This window comes from Anoplopoma fimbria, chromosome 18 (genome assembly GCF_027596085.1).
Source record: "Anoplopoma fimbria isolate UVic2021 breed Golden Eagle Sablefish chromosome 18, Afim_UVic_2022, whole genome shotgun sequence".
Lineage (NCBI taxonomy): Eukaryota > Metazoa > Chordata > Actinopteri > Perciformes > Anoplopomatidae > Anoplopoma > Anoplopoma fimbria.
The window spans coordinates 17204323-17231141 of record NC_072466.1 but is presented as its reverse complement, the minus strand read 5'-3'; the positions used below and the strand labels follow the sequence as shown (position 1 = coordinate 17231141).

The window sequence follows — 26819 nt, the reverse complement described above, 5'->3', positions numbered from 1 at the left end:
AGAAATTTGAGGCCAGGAGTGGTGATAAAGAGAGTGAATAGTCTGGTTGATTTGGTGTCAGGGTATTGACTATGTTCTCTACGCCGCCCGGCTTGATTGTATTGTTCACACGGAGGGATTGGGGAATTTGGTGTGTATATGTTCGTGTGTGTGTGTGTGTGTAAAGTACAACAGCACTGCAGAAAATTACCTAGCAGGCGGCTGGCGGTTGTCTGCAGCATGAAAGGAGCCTCCCTTTTCTTCTCTTGCCTCCTACCCATCATTAGGGTGTGCACTGCGTCTAAAATGGCAGGTGGAAGTGGTAACAGTGCGCGCGTGTGTGTGTACTTGCATGCTGGCTTTATGTAATAATAGTGTGTTCTCGGTGGGTGCTGAAGCAGCGTGTACTCATTGTTCTGGCATCTCTCTCCCTCTCGGTGCACCTCTCCGGCTACATTTTCTTTTCATGAACACTCGTATATCTTCTTCTAAACACAAAACAGCTGCCTTTCTCTTTCCTCTTTGTCTATGGAATCCCTCTCTAGCGCATTTAACATGCCAGCTTCACCCTTTTTTTTTTTTTTTTTTTTTTTTTTTTTTTTTTTTTTTTTTTAGTTCCTGCCCCGCGGGTGCTTATCAGTACTGCTCACGTTTTTTCCCGTGCTTTACCAGAGCAGTCAAGGTATTTGCATTTCAAATGAGAAATCTACTTCTCTGACATGCAAATTAATGGATGTGAATTATGCATCTATAGCAGGCTGCTAACACAGTGGCAGGAGCTGCCCAAACAAACGCACTGAACCACAGGGAGGATGGTTGAGGATGCCATGAAACCGGAATCATGGTAAATGGAGCCAATTTTGTGTAACACAGGTAGTGTCAGATTGATGTCATTGCCCATAATTTAAAGCTTAAAGCCAAATATAGCCAATATTTTGCTGATATTCATTATCTTAAAGTAATAGTCCACCAAGATGTTTATAGTATTAACTACTCCCCCGTATAGACTTTAAAGGTGGCTCTGAAAGAAAAAGGGGACTCCAGTGGTGACCTAGAAAAAGGACATTGATTTAAAATTTGTCAAATCACGCCTGCCGCACGATTCACCTTCCTGACTTTGATCTTTGGGTTGAGTATGTTCCAAACAACTGTTTTTTTTGTGAATAACTTACTACATTGTATGCTACTCCCAATAGAGGTTGTCAGTTGGGGAGGTGATAGAAACAGTTTGTACATACCGAACATTCAAATCAACGGTTGTGGAGATTTTTATGTTTCTGCATGTTTTTTTCTAACTTTCCAAGGAATATTTCTTCAAAATTCTGTTTTCTCAAATAGATTAGAACATGCCTCCCCAGACTGCACATAACTGAGCATGACCAGGATCATTTGGCTATTTTTTTTTTTTACTTTTACAGAGTAGAAGAAGAAAAACACATGAACTCAAGCTGTGTCCCAATCCAGCGAACCGGCCTTCGCGGTCTACGTCGGCCGGGTCCTTTGTGTAACAAGTGTATTTAGGACCCAATAGCAGTTTGACAGACACAAGGAATAGTAGGTATGAGGCTTTAATCAGGACAGTACAAGCAGAAAGAAACGGGGCATGAGCAGACTCACACAGAGTAATCCAGCCGGTAATATGCCAAACAGCCACGGGAATAGTCAGACAGAATCCAGGAGGTGCAGAGGCAGAACTCAAGGTCGGGGACAGAAGGCTGAGGCGTTTACCGGGGCAGGCGAGGTTGGTAAAAGGGAATCAGTCCGAAGATGAACGTGGGAAAGTCTGAAATAGTGCGGAAAACAATCTGGCAGTGAGTGTGACAGGAGCTTAAATACAGAGTGAGTGAATACAGAGCAGATGCAGCTGTGTGGGCAGGTGAGTGTGGTTGAGCTAATGAGATAGGAGTGGCTGAGAGATGAGTGTGAGGCAGAGACAGGGAGTGGCTGGCAGGTGAACTGAGTGAGCTAATTAGGTGACTGAGGCAGAGTAACAGGGGAGTATGGAACAGAACTAGGACAAACCCCCCCAAGGGACGGCTCCTGAAGTCCCAAAAAGGTCCAAAGTCCAAAACTGGCCCGGAGGAGGGCTAGAACTTCTCCAACGCCGCAGAGTCAGAATCCTCAGTCGGGTGGGTAGTGGGGGTCTGGAGGAGGGAATCCTCGAAGGCTGAGGCAAGGCGGACAGGCAGAACCCCTCTGGGGGGCGAACAGGAGGACGACCAGGCGGACGGGGCTTCTCTGGAGGTCAGCCACGGGGACGACCAGGCGGACGGGGCTTCTCTGGAGGTCGGCCACGGAGACGGCCAGGCTGACGGGGCTTCTCTGGAGGTTGGCCAAGGGGACGGCAAGGGGCTCTTGAGGCTGACTGATCCTCTCTGGAGGCCGGGCAAGGGGCTCTCGAGGCTGACGGATCCTCTCTGAGGCCGGGCAAGGGGCTCTCAAGGCTGAGGTTCTTGGACAGGAGGCTCTCGAGGCTGAGGTTCTTGGACAGGAGGCTCTCGAGGCTGAGGTTCTTGGACAGGAGGCTCTCGAGGCTGAGGTTCTTGGACAGGAGGCTCTCGAGACTGAAGTTCTTGGACAGGGGGCTCTCGGACCTGGGGCTCTGGCGACCCAGCGGAAACGGGAGCAGAGGAACGCTGTGGCCCAGCGGGAAAAGGAAGCGAGGAATGCTGCAGCCCAGTGGGAAAAGGAAGCAATGAACGCTGTGGCCCAGTGGGAAAAGGAAGCAATGAACGCTGTGCCCAGCGGGGGAAAAGGAAGCAATGAACGCTGTGGCCCAGTGGGAGGAACGAGGAATGCTGCGGCCCAGCGGGAACAGGAACGCTGCGGCAGCGGGAACAGGAACAGGAAGCGAGGAACAGGAAGCGAGGAACAGGAAGCGAGGAACAGGAAGCGAGGAACGCTGCGGCCCAGCGGGAACAGGAAGCGAGGAGGATCCGGGGAAAGCTGCGGCCCAGTGGGAGAGGGCGTCGCCGGGGCGCACTTTGAATACCGTGAAGGCGCGACCGAGCGGTCCCCAAAATGAGACTGTCTAGTCGACAGAGGATTTCCCTTTTGCGTCACCAGCTTTTCGCGCCCTCACCCTTTTGCCGCTCCTGTCTCCTAGCAACCAGCTGCGGTTGTCATAAAAGAGGTAAAGCTAAGTTAAACAAATTTAATGGACGAGCTGCTATAAATAGCGCAGCGGCTCTCGGTAGCGTTAGCTGGTTAGTTAATAGCGTCACGTAAATTAACCGATCATTTTAACATGAGTGTGATCTGATCAAGTCCTTTGTATTTAATTTTAACACTTGTATCTGTAGATAGTAACGTGAGTTAAAACCAAATAATTACATTTAAATGTGAATTATCCCGCTGGTCCATTTATTCTCAAAATCTGAGTTTGTGTTTCTCTTCTTCTACTCTGTGGCTCTGTGCTACCAACCATTAACATTTTTTTTGTGAAGACCTGCAGAGACCTAAAAGAGTATCATCAGAGAACCATTATTACGGACTTTTGGCATTAACACATCAGGGATGAAACAAAAAAAAATACGAAAATAAAGAATATTCTTTGACAATTCTTTGCACTCAACCCTTTTTACACTTAGACCAACACGAATGTCAACATCTGTTCATCCCACCAAAAATTAAAGGTTTGCGCTGTCTCAAAATCCTCGATTGACCGTGTGCATATACAACGGACATAATTCATGTAACACCATGGATTATCCTAAATGGTCAGGTTTTATCGTATACCTTTCACGACTACATGTCAATTCTGACACGAATAATGTCCGTCCCAAGAAAGTTTAACTGCTGTACTTAACCAGATGTTGTCTTTTTATTCGTTGTCTTTATAATCTCTAATTTGTTTGCCAAAAAGGGCACAAAGTTAGGAGACCAAATGGACCAATGGATCAATAACCACGTTTGTTGTTAAGAGACACTATGAATAACGAGATTTATAACATTTGCCACTATGAAGACATCCGAGGAAATCTATTGCTCGCAAGAGCAAAAGTAGTTACTTATTGGTAGCCTCCTTTTTTATTGGCGTCTGAAATTTGCAGAAATCAAAACAGCTGCAAAAGAAAAAACCTGAACCGTGAAGAAATACAAAGTTTTAAATTTGGTGTGGATAGGTTCATAGGGATGGATGGGATCCACTTTTTAAACTTCTGTGCATTTTATTTGCTCATATTATTCATGTTTGGTTTCAAAAGAACTTTCACTCACAAACTGAAATGAAGACATTTGTGGCTTAAACTTATCGCAGATGGCAGGTCATCGCCCCAACCATCATTTACTCCCATTAAAAAAATACAATAAAAAAAAAAAGGCAGTTTTACCTTTGCCTTCAAGTAGCAAATAATAGACAACTGAAACAAAATGTTACTTTTGTTGATTTTAGAATTTATGTGAAATGGGCCTGCTGGATTCTTAAGATATATAAAATATAACAGTGCATCCATTTATTTCTGCGCCTTAGTAACTCAATTCTGTTGGCCAGTCCTATTTATGTTTGATTTGGTTCTATTTTAATCTATTTTATCATTCCTTATTCGCCCTTTGTGTTTGAAAGGTTCTGTATAAATATATCAGCTTGCTGCATATAAATGTAATCATAAAGTGCAGCTGCAACAGAGAAGAGAGTCCCGTTCAGACTAACTGCTGTGTTGTACCTCCACCCCACTCACTCAAATTAAATTGTGGTGTCAGTACAGGAAGTGATGAATCAAACAGCAGGGCGCAAACACTGTCCATTAAAAAAGCTATACCCGCCAACGTTAGATCTTTTTGTCTCTTTGGTATTTCCTGTTATGGCAGCATCGCAAACCCTACGGGTTTGTTTGCTGACGTCTTCTTTATCAACTTCAGAGCACTGACGTCAATGAAGTTAAAAAGGTTTTCAAACAATTACCTCTTACTGACTATTAGGGGCACCAATGTGTGAAATTACCCAGCACCACTTTAAGTCTGATTGTCTCTCTGTACCCAAAATAAACAGAGAACTTTTTAGTATTTCCCCCGGGAGTTTAATCCTCTCAAACTGAAAGTGCATTCAAAACAAGGATTTGTACCATTTAACATTAAACCTATCTGCAAAGTGATGCAATCACACTTTTTTCATGCTTTTACAACATTAAGACTCTTTCTGTAGTTATTTGCTGTTTCTTTCTGTTTTGCACTGCACATATAGATTCGTATAATTGTTGACAGTCATAGAGTCTTAATCCTGTTCTATTTTCTTATAGATGATAAAAAATAAATATGTGTAGCAATAAACACACTTCTAGTAAGGCTTTGGCCTTTTTTTCAGGTTTGCCCTTGAAGGAGATTTGAAACTCTGAAAAGAGCACTGGATAAAACACAATAATAATAATAATAATTATGACCTGATGGTAGCGCTAAAGGAGAAGTCAAAGGGATCGCCAAAGTTATTTCAATTCATCCTATAGGGAACGTGAACGCGTGCGCAAAATTTCAATCCGTTTAATGTGTTTCTAGGAATTTACACTCAAAATCACAAATGTCAGCCTCATGGTGGCGCTGAAGGAAAAGTCTGAAGCTCATCAGAGTCAGTAGGATTCATCATCTAGGAACCGTGACTGTTTTTACCAAATTTTATGGCAATTCATCCAATATTTGTGGAGATATCTCAGTCTGGACCAAATTATTGGACCGACAGTCAACCTTAAAAATGAATCAGTACAGTAATATATCAACATTAGGTCGCCACAGGAATTCCTAAAGCGAGGTTGGAAAGTAGCACCAGCCAAATGCTGGTAAAATATGCAAGTGACTCACCAGCCAAAAAACACAATGGTAATCTATTGAGTGGTTGGTCAATAATCTAGTAAACATAAAATGAAGTCAGCAAGTGTAAATGTGAAAAAAGTAAAATTCAAACCACCTCACAAGAAAATCTAAAAAATTCATACTAATCAACAATCACAAAAAAGCTGTAAGAAAAAGAGTAATACTAGTACACACTGTAAAGATAATGCTCCATCAAATGCATTAGAATAGATACAATGGATATTAGGGCTACATTGAGGATAAAGTTATAATATTTCAGGTAGAAAAATAAATTCAAAATAAATTCAAGATTTGAATACTCGGTGAACAGATGAGAACAGTCTGTCTTTCATGTGTCAACCCAGTGTTGTTGACCCGAAGTTACAAATGAGCACCCCTTATTGACTCTGTAGTAAGGCTAAGCTAGATAGATAGAAATTATGTCTATTAATTATTCCCTGGTTACACCTGACAAAATGGAGGATGTAACCAAGGGTGCTGATTGGAAACGCTGAAAATTTGAAAAAAATTAATCTTGAAATATCTCAAAAACGTTTGTAATATAAATATATATATATACGCTTCTCTGAGATGGAAAAATGGATGTATCGATAAAATGCACAATGTGACAGCAGCAAAAACAATCTTCTCATCGCTCCACACGGATCTGATGTAACCTCCCTCACACTGATACATGAAACAAACAGAAATATCGTATTTACATCCAGTTTTCTACATAGTTTTTTACCATTTGAGTGGCTCATGCTCTTGGTCACTTTGCAATTCACTTTGTATTCTACAACGGTATAATGGTTTTCTCTCTGGAGAATTGCCCCCACACACCGCTTACCTCGTTGAACCCACTTTTAATAATCATTTACCAGTAGTGGATGGAAACGAGCATTCATTCGAATTTACCTTTTGACAATTTTTACCAAATCTGGTTAAAATTTGCGAAACATTTGGACGGAAACCTGGCTAATGACAGTTAAACTGACTCTTGAAATTCGAACAAAATGTTTTATTTTAATTTATTTTTTTAAAAGAACGCTTTTACAAGATACATTTTTTTAAACAGAGGTACTTCAAGAGTCTTGTTCAACCCAGAGAAGAGGCTCGCTGCTGGGGTTTCAGGTCTAGTCCAGCTCTCTAAGGCCTTCTTGACCTACTAGTTCTCTGGTGAAAACAGTACTGGATGCAGAGCGGGTCGTGTTCCATTCGGGAGATTGGCGGTTCAATCACCAGCTAATCCAGTCTATGTTCCTTATGGAAAATTCTTAACCCAAAATTACTCCTGAAGGCTGTGTCTACATTGTAAATAGTTAGTAATTCCTGATTGGCAGGTGGCACCTTGCATTGTAGCCATTAGTGTGTGAATGGGTGTGAATGGGTGACCGACACATAGTGTTGAAGCGCTTTGAGTCAAGCCATTTATCATTAAGTGAAGTAAACACTGGTGAAACTTGCGGTTAGGTGTTCCGGATACCTGTGGTGATCAAAATAAATTTAGAACTTTACGTTAGAATTCATCTGTTTTTTAGCAGGACAAAGTAAGTTCAGTTGAAAAGCCACACGGATCCCACCATTAGTATCAAGACAATGTTGCTTCAGTTGTACAGTTTTACGATTTTTTGCAGGATGTAAACCTTTTCTCTTAATAAGCGAGTAGGAACGGCTCCATTATCACAATAAATAGAACGTATAATTAGGCGGTGAATTATTGTAATTCTGATTATATGATTGTAATGCAGCTGAATACACACAATTAAATGAAAGGCACAGTTATTTAATATTTAACCTGAATATTCAGCCAGTAAATGAAGCATTTATGGGGCGGCTGTGGCGTAGTGGAGAGCAAGGTAGTTCTCCAATCAGAAGGTCGGTGGTTTGATACCCGGCTTCGGCAGTCGATGTGTCCTTGGGCAAGACACTTAACCCCAAGTTGCTCCCGAAGGCTTGCCATCGGTGTGGACTGGATGTTGCATGAATGTTAGTTAGAGTCTGATGGTGGCACCTTGCATGGTAGCCTGTCATCAGTGTGTGAATGGGTGAATGATATGTAATATACTACTGATTGTAAGTCGCTTTGGATAAAAGCGTCTGCTAAATGACTGTAATGTAATTTACATATCATTTTATCCAAATAAACATAGAACAACTTTTTGACATCTTGAGTCTTCATCATTGTGCTTGGATCCAAATTTGAGCCGCAAAAAGCATGGTTCAGTTTTTTTTATTATTTAGGTTTAGCAGCGGGATAATTACCCTAAACCTGGCGCAGTCGCTTCAGAGGATTTGGGTTTTGGTAGCTGTTGTGTCAGGCGGAAGAACAGCAGCTTTGCAGATAAAACACAAAACATATAACTGTCGAGCCAAATTAAGCTCTCCCGCTTCCAAACGCTATGATCAAGCTGTGTTGTAAACATGCCTGCACACATTCCAAAAAAAAACTCAGCAACACCCCTCCGTCAGGAATTAAACTTTCATGAGTGTGTGTGTGTGTGTGTGTGTGTCTTTTCATGCTTCTCTTTGTCTTTTGATTCATCCTCATGCCATCTGGTTGAGTTATTTTAGGTGTCATCACCAACTGATTCTACCGTGAATACGTGTGCGAGCATTGTCTGTTTTTGTAGTTCTTCATAAACAAACACATTTTTTCTTTTTCATTCTATGATGACAGTAAGTACTTTGCATTGTGAGGCCTTGATAAAAGAAATTGGAAGAGGGGAACTGTTTCAATGTGTGCAAACCACAGGATCCAGGAAAAGGAATGGAAAAATAGGATACAAACATAAACAAGTGCATTATAACAACCTTGGTATCTGCATTGGTTTTTACTGTATAGAAATATACAACATTGAAGAGATCAAAAATAACTTCAATTTTGTTCTATTGTCATCGGCACATTCCTGCCGTGTTCTTTGTTATTGCTGCTAAAACTGATTCCCACAGAGATCCCTTACGTTCAATCTTACGTCATTGTCTGTCTTCTATTTCATTGCTTCAACAACTAGAAGTCCATTTGTTACAAATGTTATACATTTACAAATGTTGTCTCTTTGTTGCTGCTTCTTTTCAGGTACTAACCCAGGAAGGTTTTGGTGCAATCACAACAGAAATAGCCGAAGCCCAGCCTTTCTACTACGCCGAGGACTACCACCAGCAGTACCTGAGTAAAAACCCTGATGGATACTGTGGTCTGGGAGGAACAGGAGTCTCCTGTCCAATAGGAATCAAGACCAAGGCCTAGATAGCCAATGACAGCCAAGAGCTAACACGGTCAATAAGGATGCAACGGTGGAGTGATTTTAGTGCTTTAAAATGCTTCCAGAATCAATAAGCTTTCTGTTTTCAATATATAAAGAAAATCCGATTTTTGCATTTAGTACCATCACTCTTTATATCATATTTAAACTGGACCTTTGCACCTGTGATTTGATAATGTCAGTATCGCCCACATTTATCATGAACTAAGCTGCTCCATCTCTCTGAAACCAAAAAAACACTGATTGTTTGTGCTAAAAGAATTACACTGCAGATTTCTGCATGATGTAACCCAGTGACACGTAACATAAACTGCAGCGTAGATGCTGATAAAGACTGCCTGTCTTTTAAGCTCTTTGCTATTCGTGAACATAACAGTGCCGCGAAATATACTCAAATGACTTGCATAGTCACTTTCGTGAAGGCGTCAGACAAATTAAACTTTCTGACACATGCAGTACAATTTCATATGTTAGATATATCAAATTGTATGTTATCCAATGAAATCTAGTGAAAAAAGTGCTGAACTCCTACTCAAGGGTTAGCCAAACAGTAGTAAATGCCGGGTTTTCAACCAGTCACACTGCATTAAAAACGGTGTTCCTAGAACAAAAAATCCCTACGTTGGGGAGAGAATGTATATGCAACACTATTAAACTCTCACTGGTTTGACATTTTATTGTCATTTCCTGGTTTTCCCATATATTACAAAAAGCATTTTTAGTAGTTTGGCCATCCCAGTCCTACACAGTCTCAGCACAAAATGCTTTCAGGAAGGCATCTAATTTAGTGTATGTGAGTCCACAATTCACTATTTTGCATACATGAATGAAAGATTTTGTTTTGGTGATATAACATAATTGTTTTTTATGCTCAGGTTGCTTGTAAATTATGATTATTTCAGTCAACTTGGAAAGTAATACAGTTTGCTTTTTTGGAAGTCTGTAGAGGAATAAAACATATTAAAAGCTTCTGAAATCAGAAGTCTACAGTGTCTTTTCTGTTTCCTGAGTGCTGTTTAAACCTAACCATACCAGAGGAATAGAGCTAACTTAATGTAAGCTTTAACTCTATTATAAAATCATTTTTTCCCTACCGTAATTGAAGAGCAGATTTGTTTTTGATTTAAACTGTATGTATTTGCTCATTGGTGGTTTTGATTTTGGAAGACCTCCAATCCTTCCTCTGATCTTTAACGTTCCAGTCCTTGACTCATCCATCATCGCTGTTCATCTGTGTGCATTGGTGTTTTGTACAGTGCGCTATACTTGTTTGGTGGTACTGCACACAAACACACGCATACCAGCAGGAGGAGAGTGTGTTTGGTGCCAGGCCCTCCAAAGCTTGGCATCACCCTAACAGAGTCGAGAAAGAAAAAAAAAAAAGGCAAGAGAACGAAAAGATCGGTCTCTTTGGAAAATGGCAGAACGCCACCTTGGATCTGGGCTGCTTTGGATTGCCTCCATGATGCAGACTGCAGGACCTGACTGGCTTTTCCAAGCCAAATCTGACCGCTATTTTGGGAATGAAGCTGACAAAAGCTGAAATTTTTATGCTAATATTCAGTGTTCCTTATGTTTGTCCATTTTCGTAAAATCCATAAAACAATCCTTGTCAAGTTGAAAAAAAGCCTAAGAGTTTAGACCATGATGCACTTAAACTACTGAGACAGAAAATCATGGATGTTTTTTCATAACGGAAAAACATCTTTCACTAAACTATCAGCAGAGCATTGATCAATTCTATCATAAATACGAGCACCATGCGGTAAACTCATCATATCATATGAGGATGACACCAGCTGGACTGGATCCCATTTTTAATAAAAGTAATATTGGCTTAATATATACCAGCATGAACCCACACACCCTTTGTTCTTTCTTTTGTTGGATGGGTCTGTGGATATACACATAATAATAATAATTTCACAGAGCCCTGCGGTTAGTTGGAGGAAAAGTTGGTAAAAGTTTAAACAATCTGGTTTCATATTACTTGACAACCTTCTCTTATGAGAGTGTATCAGCAAATGAGCCATTCATTTTTACTTTGTGAAAAGTACAATGTAATCCCCTTTGTTGAAATTTGATTTAGTCAGGATTAGTTTAACAAATACAGCAGGCTTCACATATTTCCACCTCTAAGTATAGCACAAATTGTACCTTTTTGGTAACAATCAATATGTTCATTACACCAAGTACTCAAAAGTACTGAAACGTGTATAATATGAATTGTGTATAATATTTCATTGATTCACTATCACGTTACCATAGCTCAAATTTTTTACTTTGGGAATTGTAATCTTTGTGTTTAGTTATAGGGGGATCTATTGCCAGGAATGGATTATAAAATTAAGATGTATGCTTTTTTAAGTGTATATTCATCTGAAAATAAGAGCCAACTGTTTATATCTACATAAGGATGGGGGTCCTCTTCACGGAGCCGGCTGCCATGTTTCTACAGTAGCCCAGAAAGGACAAACCTAACATTGGCACTAGATATGGCCATTCTTATTTCCTGTTTTCACATTGTCCACCGTAGATCTCTTAAACGCTTGGTACACAGGAGAAGTTTCAGTTGGCTGCAATCTGCAACCCCACCGCTACATTCTGCCAAATCCTGCACATTGCACCTTAAACATTAATTATTGGAGAAGTTGTGCTTCTTTGGTAAACTGATAAGAAAAATCATCTAGAAAATGTTAGGGTTTGTTGGAGATTCTTTATTAAAAATAACCAATAAGGGGGTCTTCGTCAAAGTGTTGCTGTGTGTCTGTGCCAACAATCTGGTATTGTAGAAGGCTTCGCTGCTCACAGAATTCAACAAGGCCAAGTGAAAAGAAGTCTGCTGCATGTCCTTAAAAGACCGGTAGAATCTGGCTAAATTCTCTGGCCAAATAGGGATTGTGACTGATCAATCTAATAGGAGAAAAATGGGATCGGAATTTGTGTCTGATGAACAGAATTGTATAGGAAATAGTCATTTATTTAAAGATGTTTTTTTTATATAAACATCATACTACACATTTAGAGCAGACAGCCAACATTACTGACTGTCTTTCCTTTAATACAGACTCAATCCCTTCCCTGAATCTGTCCCTGGTTTATAGGCATGATAATGCTGCCATCATGTGGTATGTTTAAGGTATGAGCACATGGCTCAAACCCACTGAGGTAGTAACATATTCCACCACAGGATTTGAGGAGAAAGGTTAGAATTCGTAAAACATGACATAAGAAAGACATACTACTAATGCACTACTAATGATGACAACGGGCCTGGGCATATTTTGAGTTTCATTGCTCATATATTTGAATTTTAAAACACGAAAAAAGATGATTTTCTAGCTTAAAAGACGTAAATAAACCTCACATGTTTACGTTTTGCACAGGGGAGAAATGGTCCAGTGTGTAATTTTGAAGGGTCTGACCGGAAGTTGGCTGTATCGTCACCTGAACAGTTGCTCTGAGGCAAAAGTAAATGTTTGTGCTCTAATGCCACCTCGTGGGATTAACATGTGTATGAATACAATAGTGTGTTTAAGGGAGACTGGTCTGCACTGAGCGTCAGCGTCAGTAGTTTAATGCCATGCGTGTTGTGACGGAAAGGATGATGCTGCCCAGTAACCGTAGCAACAGTGAACCTCCCTCAACGGGAACTCAGCTCAGCGCCACCAAAGACGGAAGGTAACCAATAATACGTTGTGCTGTTCTGCTGCCTTGTCTGTCGAAGCACTTTGTAAACCTTGTTTTTAAAAGGTGCTATATAAATAAAGTTATTATTATTATTATTATTATTATTATTATTATTATTATTATTATTACATCGTGCTGTTTTTCAACCAAACGTCATTCGTCACTGTTTCACCCGAGGGGGGAGTGTTACATTTTTATTTGTAAAGTGTAGGGTTTCCTCATTTGAAGCTAGTTTACGGTAAATGTAGCGTTATAGCTTTTTGAATGTAGTTTTGTTTTGCAGGGTAGAGTTAAGAAAGCTACGGAAGGTAGTCATTAGTTATACACCTGAGGCTTTTGAATGGCTGATTAACACATTTATACTCATTTCACGAAGCTTTTGTTTCTTAAAAAAATATTTGAACTAAAAGCCACCCTTTCCAGATTCCTCAAAGACTCCTGTATTACACAGTACCAGTCAAAGGTTTGGACACACCTTCTCATTCAACTACTTTGAAGAATGTAAAATATAAAACATATTCTGGTTTGTTGAGCATTTGTTTGTTTACCACATAATTCCATATGTGTTCCTTCATAGTTTGGATGTCTTCAATATTAATCTATAATGTAGAAAAAAGAAAGAAAGAAAGAAAGAAAAACCATTGAATGAGAAGGTGTGTCCAAACTTTTGACTGGTACTGTATATATACATTTATATCTAATTATACATTATAGTAACCTAATTGCTTCCCATTTCTTCCCTTGATAGTTCCAAGATACACAAATAGCTGATAACTCTTTCCCACTAATATAGTATTCTTTATGTCCATTATTTTATATTTTAATATAAAATACTATGATATATATCCTTGTTTTTGCATGCATATTCAAGAAAATACGGATATCAGTTCAGATAGGGGAGGTGGCAGTCAGGCTAAACCCCAAAGAACAGGAGGAAAACATTTCTGGTGGCCATTTTATGATTGTGGAAACAGATTTAAAATCTTCCCTCAAAAGCTACTGCATTTGGACAGCACCACTTTGAGAAACCTAGAAACGTCTTATAAACCCTGGTTACTTAAGCTATGTTAAGATATTGTTTAACTTATTTTTCGTAAACATTTTTATGCTAGCTGTCAGCTTGCTGCTCCAAAATGTCATCATTAGTGCAAAGGTAATGGTAAATCAGACTAAAAGCTAATTGGCAAAAGTTTTACATGTAAAAATTAAGAATTCATGAGAGGCTAAAGCTTAAAGTTTTGATAGGGCTTCAAAAACACTCCAACTAGCATTTGTTGCTATTTCTTCATTCTCATTGTGACATTTTAATAATCCACTCATTTATGTTAAATTCCGATGAAGAAAAGCTCAGTATAAGGCAGTTTGTCAAAACAAGCCAAGGGATCATCGTTGAACAATGTCTGCTGAAATACCCATGGAGAGATCACACCAGAGGACATGCATGGACTCAAATCGGTCAGTTCAGACTCATGCACCTGTCTCACCCAGTCCTGGAATCAGTGGGGTGGAGCAGCAAGGGGACAGACTGGACCCGCTGGCCTTTCAAGGCCAACCAATGGTGGGCAAGACTCATCCTGACCTCTCCTCTCTCCCGAGCCCTGACGATGCCATCCCCAGTGGACAGAACCAGTCAACTGCCTGTCTGAATTTAAATCAGACTATGCAACAAGTAAGTGTTACTTTGCTGTATTACACAAAAGCTCACAGATTAAATGATGATGTAGCCATTTTTCTATCTATGTATCATATTAACAGTACAATAGAGTTTGAAAACAGAAAACATAGTTCCAAACACTGTGTTTAAGTGGCAGTTTCTTCAGAATCAAAATACAGTAGAAATAACTTGCAGAAGAAAAAATTCCTAACTTCATCTTCAGTAAACTAGAATGCGAACTAGCCAGAACACACAATTTCGTGAAGGATGCTTATGAGTTTAAGGTTAGCACTGTGTGAGAAACCTTAGGTGCTGTAGTTGTTGTATTGCTGTTAAGGTAATGTTATTCATTTAATTATTGTATCAATTTGATAGCAGCTTAACTTGTGATTTTAAATGTGAAATTCTGAACATATGTTTTTCCTCCACACTACATACAACATGGCGACGGCTGAGCCGTCGTCTCGCAGCCAACGGTGCTAGCAATGGCAAAACAGTGTTCACAGAGCTAACGGTGTTGAATTTAGGGGGAACTACAGTTTGGAAACTCCACTTCTGTTATGACACATCAGACGGCATTATCAGCCTTATAAGAGCAGTGCAGAGAGGCAGGTGTGAGCGAGCTAGCCAGGCACGCTCTAATATGTACTTAAAGGCACGCGCAACTGCCAGGCAACGTAAACAAAGCGCAGAGAAGCTTGGATTACAACACACAAAGAGGGAGAGTGCCCTCATGTTCTGCTCAGGTAGACATTAATCATAGCAAATAGTTGTTTCATGAGAAGAGAATCCTGGGTGGAATCCTTTAGTCAGTGACGTGACAGGGAACTTTATCTAGTAATAAAGAAAGTATTTATTTTATACAAGACTGTTCTATGAAATCAGGCATGTCCATTTTTAGTTCAGCTGTTCGTCTTGCCACTAGATAGCAGTAGAACATCAGATTATTGTTCCTCCTGTGAAGGAAAGTGCCTACCACAGCCATTGTAACATGTGGTGTTGTCCTCTGTTTGGTCCAGTTCTTAATGTTGGTCTGTTGGCAGGCTCCAGATCGTCCATATGAGGTGGTTCAGCTGCAAATTGAGCAGATCCAAATGGTCCTACAGGAGCAGAGTCGACTGCTGACACTACTAGGAACAGGTCAGTGTTGGGCAAAAAAAAATAAAAAATATATATGTATGTATTTTCTGATTAATTGCGATATTTGTTTGAGTTATCCAGTATTGATTCTTAAAATTGATCATTGCATTTGAGCCTTTTATGAGTAAACAAATGTTTACATCTGCGCTAAGTCTTTAGCTTTGTAAGTAAGGATTTTCTGCAACTAATTTCCAATGCGCGGTAATGTTACTTATAAAAATAAAGAACAACATTACAACAGGGGTGCCATAGAAAAGTAACTTGTTACAGTTACTGAGATAAGTAATGTGGTTATACATCTACGTCTCGTCTACGGCACCTGTAACTCTGAGGCAGAATGACGCAATGATGATGATGATGCAATATTCACTTTACAGCTCTTTATTATATCAAGGTTGCTAGAAATTTATTTTCTTCTGTTAGACAGTATTCCCTTCATGTTACGCGTCATAGGGATTATATTAAGGATTTTACGGAAAGACAGACCCTCTACAGTTGATATTGGTAGCATCTCCTCCACCATGTAACCAGCTACAAGCTTTTAGCTTTCGCTTGGAGTCACAGCCCAAAGCTGTTGCTGTTTTTGGCACCAGCATTGTTCTCCTCCCCGATAAGCCTGTTGTGAAGCATGTAGGCGCTTCTTCAAATTGCTGCAGACGCTTCTTACACCCAGGCACAATTTGCTATTCACGTGGAATATCTTTTAATGAACAGCTTATTTGAAAATGTAATTAAATTGAAATAAAATATAAACTCCATAACCATATAAACACGTTTAGGAGATTAGGAGATACCTATAACGAAGTTTGATGACAATTACGACATGAAGTACACTCTTTCTCTTCTTGCCTTGAATCCCTTAAGTTTCCAACTTAACACGTCACTTATCTTAATGAGCTAAATTACTCAAAACAACATTCAGTCATTAAGCCATAACAGGGTATACAGCCAATCTGCAAAAGAATGTGGCAACAAAAACACTGAGGTTTTTTTTGTTTGTTTTTGTGTTCATACATACATTCTCTGTTGCTGCTGCTGCTGGAGTGTTATTTCTGCTCCCAACCTGCTAGCCTCAACTTAACAGCCACCACAAGCTATCCTGTTGCTACACGCATACTGCCTGCACAGAGCAACGGGTACACACCTCAAAATGTTTCACACACAAAAAAGGTGAAAAATGATGGGGCTAATGCCTCTACACACATTCAAAGAAAGACACAAGTAACTTCAGTTATGAAATGTATGGACAAGAATACGTTGGAAATGTGCTGCTTTTGCCCAGATGACAACTCTGAACAAACTGTCACATCTTCCTGCAAAAGGGTGGAAAATAGAGCCTGAAGAGGCCGATCAGCAACGTCAACATTCAGACAATGACAATGATGTAGGAGGGTACAACTGGGATTACACAGTACAGAGTGAACACACAGTAAACACATTACATTACATTAAACACATGTTGGTGCCTTGCTCAGTGTATTTATATATCAAGGGTCTCCATATTTTGGTAATGGTTTGCTTAGACCTGTATTTTGTTTATTTACAGCAGTAGTATACAAAAATCTTTAGGCAGTATCTAAATCTCATACAAATAATACATTTTTGATGATCAACAACACAAAATGACATACAGTGTGAATGAGGAAAGTTTAAAAAAGGATTTTATGTTTCAGCAGTTCACTCAGGTTTGACATTTTAGTAGTGGTTGTTGTTGCAAATCATTTAGAACCGCCTTTAAACAGCAGGATGTAGACGGCCTGGTTTACCCTGATTATATACATAGTTATTTACACAACAGTTGTAGATGGGAGGGGAAAATGCACCGACAGAAACAAATGAATTCTGAAAGATATTGAAATGATTTTGTAAATCTTTGAGTCACGTTAGAAAAGGTGGCGGAGTTCACAATATTTTGCAGTAAAGGTGTTTACCTTCGAGCGAGGACAGGTACAGCTGGTTTCAGGTACTGATGATAAACACAGAGATATAGAGCTTCCTGAGTGATGAATGAATGCTCTGTGAACACTGTAAGGGTAAACATACAGTACAGCATTACAGTAAGTTAGGTCTGTACTATACTTTACTTTGTATACTATTACTTTGAAGTTAGTGCAAGGACCATCGTATGCAATGAAATGCAATCGCAGGGAAATTGCTATCAACGTAACACCCGGTTTGAAATTGGTCCTAATAAATTAAAATCCCTAAATACATATATAAGTAAATATAAAAATACAATATACATTTTACCATTTAAAAAAATGCAGCTGACAAAATAATTCACATCTTACTCATTGTCTCATATCCTTATAATTGATTTTGCATGTTGAATTTCTACATAAGATCAGGCAGCAGCCACACAATATGAAGCCATATGAATGGAACATGAGCATTGAAAGCAGTCAGTTAAGCATTAATACGGATTTTATGTGGAAAAAGTGCAGAAAGAAATGATTATTTCTCAAAGTGCTCGGAAGATAGCCTCTTTAGCTCCAATAAAAGGGTTATTAAGGGTTAAAATGAGAAATACTTCAGCGTTGCATGAGTTGAGCAACTGGCCACAAACATGGCTCCAAATAAACCATGAACACATGCAGATTTTCGATAGAAGATGGTTTGATCAGATGATGTTATGCCCACAGAGGATGTCAGGCGGCATCCGCCTCCACTGTGTTTTCAGCCTGTGTGTAAACGTCAGTATTGCTCTACCTGACATTTTTCAGAGAAAATGTTAATAATCTGTCGGTGTAGTTTGTGTGGATGGACCAGTGGCTATGCTATCTGTGCAGCAGAGGCGTAATGTTGATTAAACACCTTGGAAATAGTTTTCATTACAGGTTAAGAAAGAAAACAAATCATTTCGCTAATATCGGCAAAGAAATGTCTCTATTTCCAGAAGTTGTGGTTGTTATTGTTGTTGTTGTTCCCAAGCCAAAGTCAGTTTTTAGCAGTCTTTCTCTGAGAAACCTTGGACAGAATGTGGATATGTAGGCATCTTTAAACCCTGAGTTACAGAAGCAGTATACCAGCGGGTCCAGCAGGCAGTCAATGTAAGACAGAACCATGAGGCTGTCGTAGACCTGGACCACCACATCCTCCACCGACTCTTCTGCTTTTGTAAGCCGGACGCCCAGCAGCACCGCTCTGGCTACAGTGCTGGGCAAGAAGCACAGGGAGAAGACGACAACGACCGACATGACCACGCACACAGCTCTCCTCAGCTTGGTCTTCTCCCCAACCGTCTTCCTCCGCAGCCGGTTGACGATTCGCACCGTGCAGTAGACGAGGACGAAGAAGGGGAGGATGATTTGGCTGAAGTAGACGATCTTCAAAAAAAGGAAAGAAATACAAAGGCGACCATGAGTGTGATGCGTTCATGTCTCTACAGGCAGTCGGCAGAATTCACTATCCATACCCCTCACTCAAAGATTGTTTTGCCAAGTGCTGAGGTAGGCTGACTCACTTCTAAATTAAACACCACATCAGTCTTACTCAACCCAAGCTCTTGTCTTCATGTCCTCACTTGTCTTGTTTTGTCTGAGAAGCAGCCCAAAACAAAAAGATGTCCAGTTTCTTATCAAAGAAAGATAAGAAAACCAGCAAATATTCACATTTGGGATTAGGATTTTGTTCTTTAAAAACTAGTTGCAGATTTCCGAATGGTCTTCTTATCAATTTTTCGATTTACCACAAAAAATGTAATGCTTCCAGACGGGTTTGTTTTTGCTGCCTGTCCCTGATAGTCAGGGAACGAGGGCAATTAGATCAACCATTAGAGCTAATAAACTGTGATGACTGTCAGCTTTATAGGAAGTATTTGTGTGATGGTATGAGGTAGTTTAAATAACTGTAGTTCTTATTATTGGTGACAACGGTAAGCTTTGGCCGGATTGGTTCTCCTACGTCGATGTATTGGCCAATTGTTTAAGCCTTTTTGGTCTCCACGTTTAAGGCATAAAATATTTTACAGCTCTGCTAATGCAAACTAAAGGACGCGAAAACAAAAGAAACCAAAAAGCACACCTCTCTGAATGTGTCCGTCACGTCGTGAAAAGGGGTCTCGATTTCGCGGCCGTGGCTGTTGCAGCACTCGAAGGTCTTGAACATGGTGGGGATGGTGAGGGGCAGCAGGAGGAGCCAGATGATGAGGGAGACTTGGGGAGATTTCTTTAGCACTTTGACTAAATTCCTCCTCCCGAGATGCACCACGTTGAAGTATCGGTCGATGGAGAGGGTGATGAGGAAGGCGATGCTGGCGCCGCGGTTGAGAAACAGCATGAAGAGCATCGTCTTGCACACCACTTTGTTGGTGCTGCGCCTCTGGCCTTGATGGTAGAGGTAGGCCTTGGCGGGAAGACAGGCCACCAGCAAGAAGTCAGCAACCACGATATTGAACAGGAAGATACTTTTGTTCTTCCAGAACTTGAACCTAAAGGGGAAGTCATTGACAAAGCAGTTATTTTCTTCACTGCTACAACGTTTGCTCATAACAGAGACTCAAACTGTTTAATATTCAAGACAGGATGTCCCAAATATGCAAATTTCTAAGTATCTCACAATCTTTTTCGCACTCTATGTTTCAGTGGTGGTTATATACAATGGTGCCAAAGACAACCCTGACTCTTTGCACACTGTTTTGCCGACAGGAAAAATGTTCAGTACTGTCAGAGATAATCTTTATCCACAGTACAGTATGTTCCACATTCAACTCATTTATCAATGTATCTCAAGATTAGCACACCCGACACGTCTCTTTTGAAATGAACTCTGAAAAGTGAATTCCAAATAAATTAAATATGGTTTTGTTTTTAAGTGATGTAACTTTTTAACTTCGTAAAGTCGCTATATGTTTTACATTTTAGATTTGCAATGTGGTTTCAAATCACTGGATTTCAAAAAAAGTGTTGTCTTATTACAGCAATTTAATGTTAGGAGCACGAATCCTACAACTTAAAGGACCCACTTTAGGAATGCAGAGACGTTTTTTAAGATATCTTCAGCGTTTTTCATTGCAGAAATGGACTGAGAATCCAAACAGGATGTTACTGCTGTCTCTCTCATGTTCTACTCACTGGAGTGAGCCTGCATCTATTAGGTTTTTCTTCCTATAAACATGTAATGAATCTACAGTTGTATTAAATTTGTATAAGATCATTAATTTAATGACGACATAACTTGCAGGGTTCAACTTTTTTTTCTCAACATATAAATCTACTTGCCTGAGGTAAATTTTGACATGCCCCTATGCAAATTGCTTTATTTCTGGTGGTTAAACTTATACGACAAAGACTAGTTCATTATCATGTTTTATCACCCCTGCTCTCAAATTTGCAGCAAACTGCCCAATACATAGAAAGAGTTTCCCCCGCATCCTCTCTAACGCCGACCAACTGAACCCTTGTTTCCAGGATAGCTGCCTGAGTCACTAGATTTGGCATCGTTTTAGTTTTTGTCTGTCATCTTGGTCATGGAAAATAGGTCAGTCACCTGGACTCATTGACATTCTTGTGGTTTGAATCACTCAGAGAGGCTTAATGCTGGGAAATTCTCACCAGCTGATGAATCGTGCCAACATCAATTATCAAGTTCAAATTTTCGGCTAAATTTAAACTTTTCCCCTCTCTGAGGGCTTTACCTCACTTCTCACTCCCTCATCTACCTTTTATTTATGAGTACTCTCTGAAAAAAAAAAGACAGTGATAGCCAGACTGTGCATCCTCATACCTGAAGATGAAGATGTAGAGGACCGACAGGTTGAGAGGCAGACCCAGCACGAACTCTGCAATCATCAACCAGGAGAGGGCTTCGTATGTGACCTGATTGGGTGCTTTGCAGTGGTCAACTGTTTCATTCGTGTTGTTTTCGTGGCTGGACATTACACCCATTGTAGCAGTCAAAGTAGCCCTGTTTTATGTAATCCCAAAGCAATGGAAAGAATGAGGGTAAAGGTGTTTCCAGGGAGGTTAAAATCCTTCGTTTCTTTCAGGGTGCTTGGAGCCGCCTCTGACACAGAATCTTCTCTCTTCGTGCACCGATCCCACTTCTCACTGTGATCCGTCAAATTCAACAGTCCCCCTTCTGCGAGCCTTACAGTGATTCTGGAGCTCAATCGCAACTCGGCCGGCCGTGCCAAAACATGCTGAGGAAAAACACGCACTGTAAACACAGCATGCGCTGAAAAAGAAAACCACTGAATGCAGAGAAGAGAAAAAACCCTGTCCCAGTGAGTCTGTTGGCCCTTTTTGTGTGAGAGGCTGCCACCAAATCCTTCAGAGAGGAAGATTTATTTTTTTTGTCAGCTGGAGGTGTGGTTTGAAGACATGATGCCTGACTTACTCAGAAGCATTACATGGAAGACAGCTTTTCACCTTAAAAAGGCTTGAAGAGTTTTGGCATTTTGATTTGGCCAATAAGAGATATGTTTAGTTTCTGTAATACACACTGAGTGGTGATTGGAAACCCGTCCGTTCAAGGTTTTTCCAGCAGTATGGGGGGGGGGGACATTTGTGAAATTCCTCAGGTGGCTGTCGTTACTCCACCATCATGCCTGCACATGTCTATCTTTACTCTTGGGTAAGGTGACGATAAATTCTCTAGGGACAAGATCAAATATGTTCTATATGCAGATGACGGGACACTTTATTTATGCTAACTGTTCTGTTCTATTTGATCACACACTGAATTCAGTGAAAGAGTTGCCATATGTGCATGAATCATGGTAGAATGAGGATGTGTTATGTATTTAAGTAATTTTTTTCTCAACCACGTCCTCTTTCAAACACGGTGGATGCAGGTTTTAGTACAAAGGAGCAGATTTGCAAACTAGGGTGAATCGATGTCTCAACCCACCTAGGTGTTGTAGGTTTATCTAGTTTGTCGTAAAAAGCCTGTTACCCTTTTGTCGTGAAAACTTTATTCATATAGCCCAATATCACAAATTTGCCTCAAGCAGCGGTACATTCTGCACATATTTTGACACCCTCTGTCCCTTAGCAACCCTCACTTCAGAAAGGGAAACCTCCCTGAAAAACAGAACAACTACAAAGTCATCCTTTTAACATGGAAAAAAATGGAAGAAAGCTCAGGAAGTGCAAAAGAGGAGGGCTCTCTCTCCCTGGATGGACGTGCAATAGATGTCATGTGAACGGAATAGACAGACACAGACAAATACATTACAAATTGCAATATACGTAGAATGTGAAAATAGATGAAGAAAATGGATCCGGGAGGACGTCAAGCAGTTTCCTGTGTTTGGATCTCTTCAAAGCTGTTTTAGCTGATTTTGTTCCATTGAAGTCAAATATTAACATGACTCCCTTGCCTCTCTTCTGCTCTTTTCACTGACAAACAACAAAACTAGGAACTAAAAAGCTTTATACTATAAAGATTTTAAACTTTGAGATGACCTGCTGTAAATCCAAGCACTTCCTACCAGACTTCATACAAGATAAGTATGCTGCAAGCAAAAGTCAGCTAGCGTGACAAAGTTTTACGCTTTTGTCACAGTATGTCCCAGATATGATGTGCAATGTTGCATAACTTCTTCAACAGAGCACATGTCTAAACACAACGGGTGCATTAAGACATGTGGTCTGTTGCAGCCCCGACCACAACAGTGCATCTTTCGATAGTAATTGCAACATTGCTTTTGTCCCTCAGAAATGTTGTTTACTGTTCCTCCTTAAAAATGACATGACAGGATTCCAGTTGATATGATCCTGAAACCCCTTTAAAGGTAGATACAAGAAACAATATAAAACAGTAACCTCAAATTTGCAAATGCATTAAGTTAACACTCAATAGACTTCTATGCATGGCAATAAAAGTGTCACAGCAGCAAACGAAAGTACAAAAACATGCCAAGTGTAGATAAGTAACCTAAAAGAAAAAAAACCCCCAATGTGGTAGAGAGCCACTTGCCATGCATAGCATCATCTGATAAATAGAGATGTATGCTCTTCTGTGGTTCCATCTGCTTCACAAAAACACTTTAACAACTATGAAGGTTGCTTGCTCTTGCAGACTTGCGTCTTTGTTAAAAAAAAAGTCTTAATTTGATTTGTTTATTTTATGGGCGTGGTGCAAACAAATTATAATTGAATGATGATACTTATTCATATAATATTATTATCAGTTACAATGATCCTTTAAAAGATTTAGAACAGAACATGTTAAATTAACTACTCAATGAAAATAACATCAGCTGTGCTTTTAAAAAAAGTCCTATGGTAATTAGCATATACTCTAGGTGAGCGACAGCGCAGCCGGACCGCTCCTTTTATGTACCTTTTAACTCACACACACACACACACACACACACACACACACACACACACACACACACACACACACACACACACACACACACACTTGCTTATGCCAGTTATTTACTGTAGATAAGCAAATGTACACATTTAGATAACCACCAATGTTTACACCGTGGTATACAGTGATACAGTTATACTATTACCTAAATGTCAGCCAGCATTACTGATGAAAAACTCCAGTTTCCTTGAGTTCCAATCATTTTTCTCACAACTTAGGCACATTCAGCCACTGAAGCGTTTTATTAAATGCAGGGTTTTGCCTTGGAACATTGTAACGCAGGTGAAATGGATAGCCAACAACCGTCTGTAACACTAAATTATCACAAGTAGAACCGTTCTGTTCACCTGTCCCTTGACGACATGAAAGCAGGCTTGTTTATAAGGTTGTCGTTTCTAAATCGGTCCGACATTGCTCAGATCAAGGCCATTATTTTATAACGGAGAATGATGTTGCGCTCTCCTGAGAGGCTCCACAGGCCATGGGAGCATGCACTGCCCTGATTTTCTGTTTGGGTGTGCAGCCGGATTATTGGAAGTTCATCATGTTCAAGTTCACCATGCATCTTTACTCTTCTATCTTGCAGCATAAAAAAAACCATCAGTATAATGTACCAGGACATTTTCTTTTGGTTCATTCCAGTGCAGTCCAGAGCATATTAATTAAGGGCTTTGATGGATGAAATATGCTTTACATATTGCTCACAATATTACACTCTACCTTGTACAAACAGTGTCCTTGCGCAACAGGGTGTGAAAGACGGATTAGTCCATGTTGACAGGAGAACCATTGTTGTGTTTTCTGTGAAGGTCTGCCATTTGTGTAGTTTTGTTATTTCTTATTTACTTATTGATAAACGTTTGAGGCTCGGCAGCCCAATGGTGTAGTGCCTCTTTAAGAGAACAGTGTGCTGTGGGTCCATATGACCGGTGTTCGCCCAATAAAAAGGTGGCGCAAAGAGTTGTATTATTGGCATAACTTTGACCCGGTGTGCAGCCACTTGGTAAGCTCCTTTTGAATTCTTGTCTTCTTGTCCGCTTTCTTGATGTCAAATGATGTTGCCTGCTATGTCGTCTAATGATTTCGCAATAGCGCTATGCTCCGGTAGATCCCAGTACGTTGCTAATAGCCAAAGTTAAAACTATATAAACATTTCAAATACATAAATCCATTTGGAATTGTAACGTCGCTGTCCCATCCGTGTCCATCCATGTTTGTATTTGTTTTGTTTTGTGAACGTCGATTAAATGAATCGCAGGGACCGGCATTTGTGCTATACTTCCTGGGTTGCCGCGGGGCATTCTGGGAGTTGTAGTTTCCTATTGCGGAGATTTGAATAGGATTTGAATATGGCGCATGGGTGACGTTTGAAACGTGTACATTAATGATTGTGAATTATTATTATTGTTGTATATTGGTATTTTGATGAATGCAGGTGATGTTTGTGTAATGCACATGAGAAGTGTAACATTGCATTCCTTACCTTTCAGATTTATTACCTGCTTTCCCTTTGTTGAAAAATAAACAAACAAGAGTGGAATACCGAGTAATATTCTTTGTACACCGGGTTACCCCTTCCGTGGGGAGAAAACGGAACAGTAATAAATCAACGGCCTGAGCACATCAAGCCATCACCGCCCTATCAGCATTGACCAGTGAAGGAGCACCAAAGGAAGAGGAATAGGCCGAATAGACCCCTCTGTGGAACAGCGCCTTGGTCAGTGCGAGAAAAGGAAGATGGATTTGGCAGAATTAGCGGCCCTGAAAGGAAAGCGCTCAACAGCACAGGCCCTCTTCAGCAAAAGAGCGAAAAAGCTGTCCCTCACTGTAGATCTCCTAGTAAAACGAGCACTCATTGACGAGATCAGAACACTTGGTGTGGACTTTGAAAAGGTGCACGATACTGGTCTCGAATATATTGATGCTCTGGGAGGAGTGGAAAAGGCAGAAGAAGAAGCAGCTCATGCAGAGGAGAAAACGGCGAAGTGCCTTGACACATACACAGACACGCTGCGGCTCGCTAAGGAGACATTATGGTTCAAATTCGCCTATGTCGAAATAAAACTGTACGCCGACGGTGCAGAGGAGAAATGTGCCGAGGTTGAGTACACTGACGTGAAGGAGTTGCCGGAGGAGGACTGTCAAGTCCTGAGAGAGAGCCTGGAGGAGAGGATCAGCATGCTCGAGCGGAAGGTGCTTGAATGGGAAACCATTGTCTCTGAAGCCAAGACAACAGTGTACAAGCAGCAGCTATACAACCTGGGAAACAGACTGCATGACTGGGTGCAGAGCTGGAAAAAGTTGAAGCGGACTGAAGAGCTTGACGGGGGAGAAGAGGCGGCGCCTGCGGTTCCGAACTTCCCACACGCACCACCACAAAGCATCCCTGGCATGAATCCCGGGGTGTACGGCTTCAGACCACAGATCAGTCTTGAAAGAACACGCCTGCCCACGTTCTCAGGAGACATGACCGACTACTACCGGTGGAAGGCTGAGTGGGAAGAGCTGGAACAGCTGGGAAACCCACAGAGGACGGCTGGGGTTACAAGATTCCATCTCCTAGCAAGTCTCAGCGACAGAGTGAAAAAAGACCTGGTTCTGTCCAGCTGTGCGTCGGCGGATGAAATGTTCAGGCGCCTCGACAACCGCTTCGGGAACAAGGCGAAAATCGTCCTGAGGATATCCGAGGAGGTTCAGGCCCTACTCCCCGTAAAAGGAAACGACCCCAGGAAAGCAATTGAACTGATCCAAACTGTGGAGCGGGCCCTTAGCAACCTTATGATCCTGGGAGAAGAGGATGTTATAAAGAACCGTTGGGTAGCACACACACTTGAAAGCAAGCTCCCAAGCTCTCTGAAGGAGAAATGGATTGAACACAAGTTTGAGGCTGCGAATGGTTTTGCTCCATCTAACCACTTCGACTGCTTACTGCGCTTCCTGAAGAAACAGGAGGCAATCCTGGAGGAGCTGGATCTGCTGGAGGC

General features: G+C 40.7%; 2 protein-coding genes across 2 annotated transcripts in view; one reads left to right on the top strand and one right to left on the bottom strand.

Annotated features, from left to right (window-relative positions):
• Positions 1-10002, top strand: part of msraa (methionine sulfoxide reductase Aa) — a 38236-nt gene extending 28234 nt beyond the window's left edge. Inside the window, exon 6 of the mRNA XM_054618600.1 lies at positions 8840-10002. Coding sequence (XP_054474575.1) covers positions 8840-9010 — 171 coding nt within the window. The 3' untranslated portion in view covers positions 9011-10002. The remainder of the gene's footprint in view (positions 1-8839) is intronic.
• An 8363-nt stretch (positions 10003-18365) lies between these two features.
• LOC129107063 (12-(S)-hydroxy-5,8,10,14-eicosatetraenoic acid receptor-like) lies at positions 18366-21386 on the bottom strand. The gene is made up of 3 exons (XM_054618423.1): positions 21235-21386; positions 19534-19939; positions 18366-18836 (listed from the first exon to the last, which is right to left on the bottom strand). Exons 1-3 carry the CDS (start codon positions 21384-21386, stop codon positions 18366-18368), a joined length of 1029 nt encoding a protein of 342 aa, XP_054474398.1.
• Between the last annotated feature and the right edge of the window lie 5433 nt (positions 21387-26819).